The sequence below is a fragment of the Anabrus simplex genome, chromosome 1 (assembly GCF_040414725.1).
Source record: "Anabrus simplex isolate iqAnaSimp1 chromosome 1, ASM4041472v1, whole genome shotgun sequence".
NCBI classification, from domain to species: domain Eukaryota; kingdom Metazoa; phylum Arthropoda; class Insecta; order Orthoptera; family Tettigoniidae; genus Anabrus; species Anabrus simplex.
In genome coordinates, this window is record NC_090265.1 from 127,237,086 (window position 1) to 127,249,162 (window position 12,077).

The 12,077-nt window shown below is 39.9% G+C and overlaps 1 protein-coding gene across 1 annotated transcript in view; it reads right to left on the reverse strand.

Moving 5' to 3' along the window:
- LOC136862787 (uncharacterized) overlaps nucleotides 1-12,077 on the reverse strand; it is a 171,767-nt gene that overhangs the window by 102,825 nt on the left and 56,865 nt on the right. Inside the window, exon 7 of the mRNA XM_067139047.2 lies at nucleotides 8,375-8,532. Coding sequence (XP_066995148.2) covers nucleotides 8,375-8,532 — 158 coding nt within the window. The remainder of the gene's footprint in view (nucleotides 1-8,374; nucleotides 8,533-12,077) is intronic.

The window sequence follows — 12,077 nt, forward strand, 5'->3', positions numbered from 1 at the left end:
CATTAATAGAAAATGGATTATAACTGACAATAGCCGGATGACGACAAATATGTAAATACCAAGTAAATGTATTGGAAAATCAAATGCCCCTCAATAAATTATGCTGGTGTGAGTTATGGATGTAAGAAAGCAGTAACAGAGGAGAAATTTAGGCGCAGAGATTCTTAGGTAAACAGATAAGAAGATGAGTAATGGTGTTATTACTTGAGCTATTCGAGGACAGTTATAACCTCCAACGATATTCCGCCAATATCCCGCAGAATGGCTGATTGACGCCTGTCTTGCCTTCTACCCAAGGAACAACCACAAATTTAAAGGCATGATGAGGAAAATGGCAATACGTTACTTCCCTGCTGGCATGCAGGCAGAGATGTTGCCATGGTAACCTGTAGGTTCGTTATCGGTCTGTTGGTCACTCAATGTAGAGCATGCTACCTGCAGAAAATAGTAAATTTCTCCATCATTTGAAGAGTAAGGTAAATTATGAACATAATGAAAGTTGTTTATAATGAAGATGCATTTCACATACGGTCCATGAAGTTTACAGAAAATCAATAGTATAAGAGAAAATGGAGGAAAACCAGAAACGCCTGTCTATTCAAAGATTTTAACATGATATGCATACCGAAACCTTCCACGGGACGAGTATAATCTAAATATGAAGTTTGGTTGAGATCTATCCAGCTGTTTCGCCGTGATGGTGGAACAAACAGAGACAAACAGACACGAAAAATATACCCACCGATTCAGTCTTGAGTTGACTAATAACGGATAAATATCTGAAAAATTGGCAAAACAAATGAAATAACAGACAGCAGACCCCATACAACTTTATTTATATAGATGCATACCAGTACCCAAGATATTTATTATTTAGTACAAATGTTAACATTAATGGTAAATACTCCATAATTTCAGATTGGGTGTTCACTGTTGGTGGGACTCATGGTTCAAAGCCTGACGAAGGAAGCCTTAACATTATAACTGCACTGAAAGGTCAATTTGAGCCTGATAAAAATCCGTTTGATTCGAGTACTATTTTATTTGACTATTCATTTCCCGTATTGGAAGATATATCTACAGTAGAGGCGTCATGCTCCGAGGAGATTGTAACCGAAACAGCTGGGACAGATTAACACCATGCAAGTGGAATTAGTGACTAAAGCCAGCGATAACATGGAAGTAAACGTACTGACCGAAATATTGTCTACTCCAGCACACCCTAGCACGTTAAAACTATAATAAATGACTCTAAATATATTATAGTCAGTTAATTATAACTTACTAATGTTTACGAAACTAATTTTTTGGAATCAGTTCTAACATAGAGGTAACTACAGCACTAGCTGCATTTACGAGTCGTTGCGCAGATAACTGTGAAGAAGCCGATAACTGTTGTTTTGGAAACTCATTTTAAACATACCACCATGTTTAGTCACTGATAACTATGCATCTACAGATAACTGTCATTCCAGAAACCGGCCATCAGTGTTCTGTCTCCTAATCCACTGTGTCATGGTCCTACAGGGCTTGTCTTGTTCCTGCCACTGTTTGATCACTCCCAGATCCAGTTCCTTCTTGATGGCCGCAAGGACAGGTTCCTTAGGTTCACTCTGATGTTTTCATGGGAACTCCCTCTCGACAATGGTGCTCCTAGCTTCAGGTTCCATTGCCGGATGCCTATATAAGCTGTCTTCTCCTATGTTCATCAGTCCTAGGGCGTGACACACATCAAAATCAAATTCTGCGATTAACAGAGCCCATCGCATCAATTTTGATTTTGAGCCAGAGACTGAGATTAACCATTTGAGAGTGGTGTTATCGGTGTAGAGCTGGAACTTCCTTCCCTCCAAGTAGCCTCTGAATTTGTCCATGGCCACACCACGGCTAAGGCTTCCTTCTCAGCAGTGCAGTAGCATTGTTCAGTGGGAGACAGCTTCCTGCTGGCATACTCGATGATGTCCCTTCTGCCGTCACTCCTCTCCTGGAATAACACTGCTCCTAAGCCAGAGTCACTGGCATCTGTCTGCAGGCACATCTTCCATTGAGGGTCGGGATGGGCTAGACCGGGAGTGTTGGATATCGCAGCCTTAATGCTTTGGAATGCTGCCTCTTCCTTGCTGGTCCATCGGAACGGGCGGTTGTTATGGAGTAGATTGGTGAGTGGTACTGCTTTCTCTTCAATGTGTGGTACGAAGCTGCTATACCATCCATACAAGCCAAGGAACTGACGTACCTGTCGCTTGTTCCGCGGGCGTTCAGCTTCTTCGATAGCTCGATTCTTCTCCGGTTGCCATTCTAAGCTTTCAGATGTTAGGATATGGCCAAGATATTCTACACGGGACTGGGCAAAGTGGCACTTCTCCAGTTGGCAAGTCAGTCCATTAATCTTCAGTCATTTCAGTATTTTCCTCAGATGCACAAGGTGTTCTTGAAAATTCTTGCTGTGAATTAAAATGTCGTCGAGATACACTTGGCAAAATTCTCCAACATATCCTAATAATATCTTATCCATCAGTCGCATGAAGGTGGCAGGAGCATTCTTCAATCCAGAAGGCATTACTGCAAATTGGTACAATCCTCTCAGTGTCATGAAGACGGTCAGTGGTGTAGAACTTTCCTTGACCTCCACTTGCCAATATCCGGAGTTGAGATCCAGCGTGCTGAAAATCCTAGACTGACTTACTTGTTTTAGCGAGTCTTTCAGGTCAGGCATGGGGCAGGTATCACTAACGGTCTTCTCGTTCAACCTGCAGAAATCCAAACACAGTCGATACTCCCCATTCTTCTTCTTTAGTAGGATGATAGGTGAAGCCCAACAGGATGTACAGGGTTCGATGAGACCTTGCCCTTCCATCTCTTGAATCTTCTGGATGACGAAGTTGCGCTTATCCAGGTTGATTGGATATGGATATTGCTTGATAAGTGAGGAAGTGCTGCATTCAATGGTGTGCGTTATCATGGTAGTCCATCCAATTTTATTGGTGATGACTTCCGGAAAGTCCTTCAAGGTGTGTCTCAGCTCCTCTTTTTTCACTCGGTCGAAGATGCGTAAACTGGATATCTCCCAGGTCTATATTGACTTCCGTATCCTTGCGAGTCCAGTGATTTCCATCGTGCCAAGCGACCATCAGACGCCTGTCTTTTCCCAAAAAGACCTCATCAGCTGCATAGTCTAGGATCACCTTGTATTCCACAAGAAAATCATGACCTAATATGATGTCAGGTGTCAGGTTCTGAATCACTGCAACATCAATTACAATAGGCATACTCATACATTTAGTGGTTAGGTTAGTCTTTGATATTTAGAAATTTCATGATCCGTATTGAAGTGGTATTACAATAATTGAAATTAATAGGGGTCCTCCTATTCAATACACAGACATTTATTAATTTGAATCAATACATGTCGTTCACATGAGGTACTCATTTCGGCACTAAACTTGTGCCATCATCAGCCAATAAGTCTAATCAGGTGAACACAACAACTAAAAACAACTTTAAAACACACTGTAACACCTGCATAGATGAATATTAAATAAAATATGGTACATGATGATATTGCACTTCAGTATAAAATCCTTTTAAAATGATGATGACTCCATTGTTTTGTACATATGGTGGTTTGTCCAGCTTGTATATGTATTTAGTTCTTTGATCTTGTTGAAATTATGCTGCAGATTTTAAAGTCATATGAAGTTAACACTTTATTTGATCTGTGGTTTGGTTCCGAAATTAAACGTGCATATGATGGACTTTGTTAGACCCAAAGAATTAATTCTCACTTCAATATGGGGTTTTGGAACCTGGAAAAAAATTGAAAACCAAATTAGGCCAAAGATAGGAAGGAAAGACTAAAAAGAAAAGTCTAGAAATGACGAGAAACGACTAGAAACAAACTCACTTTGAGCAGCCTGTTTGATTGGCAGATGGAGCTGGACTGATGGATGGAATCACGAGGTTAAGGGCTAAGGTGGAGGGGAGGAGAGGGAAGGGGAGGGGAGGGGTAGAGGCGGAGCAACTGTCAGAGAGCTAAGGTGGAGCGAAGGGATGTGGTAGTGGGGGTAACTGATGAGAATATATATTATGTATGGTTTGAAAGATCGAGTTGTTTTTAGGCAGTCTAATATTTTTTAACCATTTAATTAAGAGATTGAAAAGAGTATTAGATTTCTCGGAAATTTCATTTAAATTATAGTTAGGGTTGAAATATTGATCGCAATGAATGAAACAACGACAATTTTCATAATGGGCCCTTTGTTTGCTATTTCAAGTGTCTCGAAGTCATGTTCTATGTCAGTGAACTTACGATTAGTGTCATGTATGTGTTGGCCTATAGCAGAAAACTTGTTATATCTTACTGCATTGACATCCTCTGAATATCTGGTAGTGAAGCTGCGTCCTGTTTGTCCCACGTAAGAGGCACTGCAGTCATTACACTTGAATCTATAGGTTCCGGATTTAGAAAATCTATTAGAGGTATTGATGTATGATGAATTGTGTATAATTTCTGAAGTCCTGTTATTAGTTCTGAAGAAAATTTTTACGTTATGTTTTCGAAAGAGATTGGTAATTTAATGGGCATCATCATTGAATGTAAAAGTAGATGAAATGGTAAACAAAATCGACCCCCACATCAAATTTATGCTTGAGTCCAAAAGTAATAAAGTAATTAATTTTCTGGATTTAACTATTCTCAGAAACCCTTTTGTTCTTTCATATAGAATCTTCAGAAAACTGACACAAACTGCCAATACTATTCGCCAAGATTCCATACACCCCCAAACACACAAACGTGCAGCGTACAATAGCATGGTTCATCATGCATTCATGATACCTATGACTAAGAAAGACCTCAATAACGAACTCAACACTATAAGGGCAATCGCCAAATTTAACGGTTAAAACAGATCATTTATAGAACAGATAATCGATAAATTCAGACACCAGCCTAAGACTACTCTCACAAAAGAAAAACCTAAAACTCTCATTTCATCTATTTTTACATTCAATCAATCAATCAATCAATCAATCAATCAATCAATCAATCAATCAATCAATCAATCAATCAATCAATCAATCGCTACTGATCTGCATTTAGGGCAGTCGCCCAGGTGGCAGATTCTCTATCTGTTGTTTTCCTAGCCTTTTCTTAAATGATTGCAAAGAAATTGGAAATTTATTCAACATCTCCCTTGGTAAGTTATTTCAATCCCTAACTCCCCTTCCTATAAACAAATATTTGCCAAAATTTGTCCTCTTCAATTCCAACTTTATCTTCATATTGTGATCTTTCCTACTTTTAAAGACACCATCCAAACTTAGTCGTCTACTGATGTCCTCCCACTCCATCTCTCCACTGATAGCTCGGAACATACCACTTAGACGAGCAGCTCGTCTCCTTTCTCCAAAGTCTTCCCAGCCCAAACTTTGAAACATTTTTGTAACGCTACTCTATTGTCGGAAATCATCCAGAACAAATCGAGCTGCTTTTCTTTGGATTTTCTCCAGTTCCTGAATCAAGTAATCGTGGTAAGGGTCCCATACACTGGAACCATACTCTAGTTGGGGTCTCACCAGAGACAAATATGCTCTCTCCTTTACATCCTTACTACAACCCCTAAATACTCTCATAACCATGTACAGAGATCTGTACCCTTTATTTACAATCATATTTATGTGATAACCCCAATGGAGATCTTTCCTTATATTAATACCTAGGTATTTACAATGATCCCCAAAGGGAACTTTCACCCCATCAATGCAGTATTTAAAACTGAGAGGACTTTTCCTATTTGTGAAACTCACAACCCGACTTTTAACCCCGTTTATCATCATACCATTGCTTACTATCCATCTCACAACATTATCGAGGTCATTTTGCAGTTGCTCACAATCTTGTAACCTATTTATTACTCTGTACAGAATAACATCATCTGCAAAAAGCCTTATCTCTGAGTCCACTTCTTTACACATATCATTGATGTATATAAGAAAACATAAAGGCCCAATAATACTGCCTTGAGGAATTCCCCTCTTAATTTTTACAGGGACAGATAAAGCTTCACCTACTCTAATACTCTGAGTTCTATTTTCTAGAAACAGAGCCACCCATTCAGTCACTCTTTTGTCAAGTTCAATTGCACTCATTTTTGCCAGTAGTCTCCCATGATCAACCCTATCAAATGCCTTAGACAGGTCAATCGCGATACAGTCCATTTGACCTCCTAAATCCAGGATATCTGCTATATCTTGCTGGAATCGTACAAGTTGGGCTTCAGTGGAATAACCTTTCCTAAACCCAAACTGCCTTCTATCAAATCAGTTATTAATTTTGCAAACATGTCTTATATAATCAGAAAGAATGCTTTCCCAAAGCTTACATACAATGCATGTCAAACTGACTGGTCTGTAATTTTCAGCTTTATGTCTATCACCCTTTCCTTTATATACAGGGGCTACTATAGCAACTCTCCATTCATTTGCTAAAGTTCCTTCATGCAAACAATAATCAAACAAGTACTTCAGATAAGTCCATCAAATTACCAATCTCTTTCGAAAATATAACGTAAAAATTTTCTTCAGAACTAATAACAGGACTTCAGAAATTATACACAATTCAGCATATGTCAATACCTCTAACAGATTTTCTAAATCTGGAATCTATAGATTCAAGTGTAATGACTGCAGCGCCTCATACGTGGGACAAACAGGATGCAGCTTCACTACCAGATATTCAGAGCATGTCAATGAAGAAAAAGATATAACAAGTTTTCTGCTATAGGCCAACACATTCACGACGCTAATCATATGTTCACTGACATAGAACATGACTTCGAGACACTTCAAATAGCAAACAAAGCGCCAATTATGAATATTGTCGAAAATTGTTTCATTCATTGCGATCAATATTTCAACCCTAACTATAATTTAAATTAAATTTCTGAGAAATCTAATATTCTTTTTGATCTCTTAATTAAATGGTTAAAAAATATTAGACTGCCTAAAAACAACTCGATCTTTCAAACCATACATAATATACATCCTCATCAGTTACCCCCACTACCACATCTCTCCGCTCCACCTTAGCTCTCTGACAGTTGCTCCGCCTCTACCTCTCCCCTCTCCTATCCTCCCCTTCCCTCTCCTCCCCTCCGCCTTAACCCTTAACCTCATGATTCCATCCATCAGTCCAGCTCCATCCTCCGATCAAACAGGCTGTTCAAGGTGAGTTAGTTTCTAGTCGTTTCTCGTCATTTCTAGACGTTTCTTTTTAGTCTTTCCTTCCTATCTTTTGCCTAATTTGGTTTTCAATTTTTTCTCCAGGTTCTAAAACCCCATATTGAAGTGAGAATTAATTCTTTGGGTCTAACCAAGTCCATCATATGCACGTTTATTTTTCGGAACCAAACCACAGATCAAATAAAGTGTTAACTTCATATGACTTTAAACTCTGCAGCATAATTTCAACAAGATCAAAGAACTAAAGACATATACAAGCTGGACAAACTACCATATGTACAAAACAACAGAGTCATTGTCATTTTAAAAGGATTTTATACTGAAGTGCAATATCATCATGTACCACATTTTATTTAATATTCATCTATGTAGGTGTTACAGTATGTTTTAAATTTTTTTTAGTTGTTGTGTTCACCTGATTTTATTCGTTGGCTGATGATGGCACAAGTTTAGTGCCGAAACTAGTACCTCATGTGAACGACATGTGATTGATTCACATTAATAAATGTGTATTGAATAGGAGGACTCCTATTAATTTCAATTATTGTAGGTTGGTCTGTTCTTGGATGGAGTAGGTTACCCCGTCTGCTGCTCCCACTACCCTTCCGAGAAGGGTGAGACTTCATAGGTGGTAGTAATCTGGCAACAGTCCCGTTGTCGAATGAATGGCTTGTTTGGCTGTCGAGTATGGCTGAAAAATTCTCGTTGCCAATCGTTAAGATGATAGCTGGGCGGGATTGGCCTATTCTACTCACTATCTGACCAATCTCTCTCCTACTTGACCACGGTTGCTTGTCTGTCAGGTCTTGAGGCACCTTCCTATTCTTGGTCCTATCCCCCCTTAATCCAGAATGGGCTGGAAGTAGTTTCTCCGACGTCAGGGTTGGGCACTTGTTCTTCATGTGTCCCGCTCTTCCACACAGAGAGAGGGTGCAAGCTTGCATGCAACTATTTTTCTATTAGGAAAGAACAGTACTAGTAGTTTGTAGGAAACTAAGCATTTATTTGGTTAGCCCATGAACGTCGAGAAATGCTGCTATGGACGACATTTTTAAAAGCAATTTTGTCATGCCACTGTAACACTGTACACTGCTACTGTTAAACACTGATTACATTTAATATAAAGGAATACCTGAATATCATCTTCAACTGCTGGACGACAGTGCTGATTGTGACGACCGCGAACCAGAGTGAGACGAAACATCTGATCCCAGGATGTAGAAGTAACATGACAACATAGGGCATCCATAAGGCTCTGGACGGCAGGAACCATGAGGGGTGGGACCCTGCCTGACACACAAAAATACTGTACATTGTTTGCAAGATATTATACCTAATTCACATACATTAAAATCCATTTTATTGGAAAATAGCTTTTGTTCCATCTATTCAATACATTATGATTTCAACTCTAATTAAAATATAAAATGGTACTTGTTTTGGTCAAATATAGATCTTCCTCAGCTAAAACACATTGTACACACATTTATGTCATTGTGCACCAATCATCTCACAAAAAATTGAGAAGTCATATAAAGCATATTTACAGTTCCAATGAAACTATCTATCAAAATTAAAAACTACATCAGTGATCCAAACTGGCATCTTCCATATTTTTATGTCTATTTAAAAAAGTTTTGGCTATGAACATAGAATATATTGTGGCCCAGAAGGCCTCTGCGATGCTATTTTGTAGAGCCAGCCTGGGTGGAGCAAGTAAGCCTGACTCCAACGGCAGGCAAATTGCCGAGTTGAGTTCCCCACCCTCGTGCCACTACGGATAACCCATTAGAGATAAGACAGGTTAGGCATTGCTGCTAACTCCCACCAATGGGGTGGAAGCGGCGAGAATTCTGAATCCAGATGTTTCCATATATAGAGACTTCCAGCGGCTTCTCATCCAAAGGATCTCGAAGGGTGAGTTTGCTTATAAAAAGGCAGTGGATGAATGCAAGCTGGTTCAGTGGGGACTCAGTCAGTTAATAATCACCAGCGATCATGATGGCCTCTCTTAAGACCCTGAGGAACTAGGAAATGCCTCTATGGTCCTAGTTACAATGATGGGGAATTCCAGGCATTCACCTCCCCGTGGTAGAGAGGGGGCAACGAATGTATGTAATGACAATGTTATTACATACAGGTGGCTAACGAACGATGGGACCAAGTGTCTCCCAGTATAAGGAGATCCCTCTGCCAAGTGCCAACACTCTTTTCGTAGGGTGGATGAGCGGGTGGAGGTTCTGGGCACCCTATTGCCCATGGGGTGAGAAATTGCCCCTAAAGGCAGATTAACTGACTTGTTTTGGTCAACGTCATTGGAATGCAGAAGGCAACGGGAAACCACTGCATTATTATCCCTCGTAATGCAACCATGCAATCATCTCTACTTGAGCATTATCACTCAGGACAACAGGTGCACCACAGAAATCAGGAGGAGGATTGCTCTAGCTAAACAAGCCTTCAGTAACAAGAAACAGCTTTTGACAAGCAGGAACATTAACATTAAATTAGGAAAGGATTTGCCAAAATGTTTATGTAGAGTGTTTTGTTGTATGGTTGCAAAACATGGATCTTAGCAAAACAGGATATAAAACGCCTGGAAGCAATGGAAATGTGGATATGGAGGAGGATGCTGAAAATTAGTTGGACAGAGAAAAAGTCAAACAATACGGTCCTTAAGGAAATAAACGAAACAAGGGAATTGATCAACACTGTAGAAAAGAGGAAAACCAAATTCCTTGGCCACACACTTCAACATAACACATTCCTCACGACTATGCTGGAAGGAAAAGTTCTGGGTAAGAAGGGAAGAGGAAGGCCGAGGAAGAAGTATCTGGATTCCGTGATGGACAGGCTGAATTTGAAAAAATATGTTGATCTGAAATGCTCAGCAGATGAGAGACATATGTTGTTGCAGCGACAAGGTCTTGCCTTTAGGATATGAATGAATGAATGAATGAATGAATGATCATGATGGGAAAGTAGAGCTGAGGGCAGTGCTGTGAAGTGTGTAAACTGCTGTGACTATTGGATTAGCATGCTATAGCGTGGACTGACAGCGAAGGCGAAACACTGCAGCTGTGTGACGTGGGACCTTGAAGAACAAAGATTATCCTAGTGTGAATGTAAGAATGTGTTTATGCGTGTGTGAACTGTAAAGTGTGCAACCGCTATTGTAATGCAATGTGCAGTGAACTGCCCTAGGGTGTAAGGGACAGTTGCAGTAGGAACCATAGTGTAATTGTTTGAGCTCGTATGTGTTAGACTGCATAAGTCATTGTGTGATTGGACACTGAAAGAGAGGGAGAATGCGTTAACTAGAGTGACTGTGTGTGAACTCTGTACTGTCCACAGACTTGTGTAACTGTGTACCTGGGTGTAAGTGAGTTTTAGAATTAATTAATAAATTTTAGTGTAGACGCTACCGATCAAGTATTTATTTATCTACTACCTAGCCATCAAGTTATTATAATATAAAGTAAGGTCCACTTGAATAGCAATAAAATGACATGAAAATGTTTTTGTTATTGGTGTGAACTTTTAGACACGTTGTGAGCCCTTATTAAAGTGCTCATTTTATTGCTGTACTATCATTTATTGAGAGTACACTGAACATTCATTTTATTAAGTCTTGTTAACTTGGAGTGATCAGGGCATATGTTTCACAATTTGACAGAACGTTTGGCGCCGGTGGTCTATTGTCTGCAAGCTAAATTAAGAAAGAAGGGTGGCTACCTGATCCGTGCATGACCTTCATGTGCTTGCTTCAGAACAAGGGAATGATGGACCAATGGACCACATTTCAGAAGCCCAACACGAGGCTAGAATGTCATATGACATGAATTTAAAGTAAGCGTAAGTGATGCGATGATTTGAACCATTGGAAAGGTAGCATCACTTCAATATTGGCAAGACATTGGCTAAAACAAGAAATGTGCCCTGAACGACCACAGAACAATGGCTGAGGAGGCGAATTAATAAAAGTGACCAGCGCGGGGGTTAGCTGTATATTCGGCAGGAGTCTTCATTGTAGTCAAGTCATGAGAAGAAGTGTCTACTTACCACGTGTGCAGAGTTACAGAAGTCAGGTATTATTAAGTCCTCATCGCTTGTTGGGACTTTCTAACACTAGCTCAATATGCTTAGACTTTACTGATTCATAATTAGAAGTGAGCTAAGAATATTTTGTAGGCATGGGGGCCCATAAGAACAATGCCGAGATAACAACTTGATCATTAGGCACTAACATTCTGGGTGGAGGTGAACTCTGATATATTCAACATTTTAGTGTGTGCAGAATTTAGGTGGAAAGAACAATTCAATATGAACATTTACACATATAGTTGCCTGCCTATTTGAAGTTCATACCTGGGTGGAGTAAAGTAGATTTTCATAGGACATGAACGCCTGATAGATAGCACAGTTTGTAGTCCAGCATTGTGTACTGTTACCATATGTAGAGCTGTGACATAATATGGGTGAAGTATGGAGTGAGAGGGAAGATTGATGCAGTTACAGTGTTAGATAAGCAGTGAGTCGTCGTGCAACCGAATGAGAACTGGCTTTTACGGTCACGAGGAATCCATGACCGAGTGTTATAAATAGTAAATGGCAGGTTGCATTGACCACCTTGTAATACCATGAATGAACGGAATGTCATACTCAAGTTCCGAACCAGCAGAAGCAGCAAGACTTTGGGAATGTGATTTCTATGCCAGGATGGAGATCCACGGACTGCACGAGTTTCAATTTGAAGACATCACAGTAAGAATGGCTGCTACCTGAAAGGAATGGGAGCCAGCTGACTGAAAGCAGGTGGCAGAATTGACAAAAGA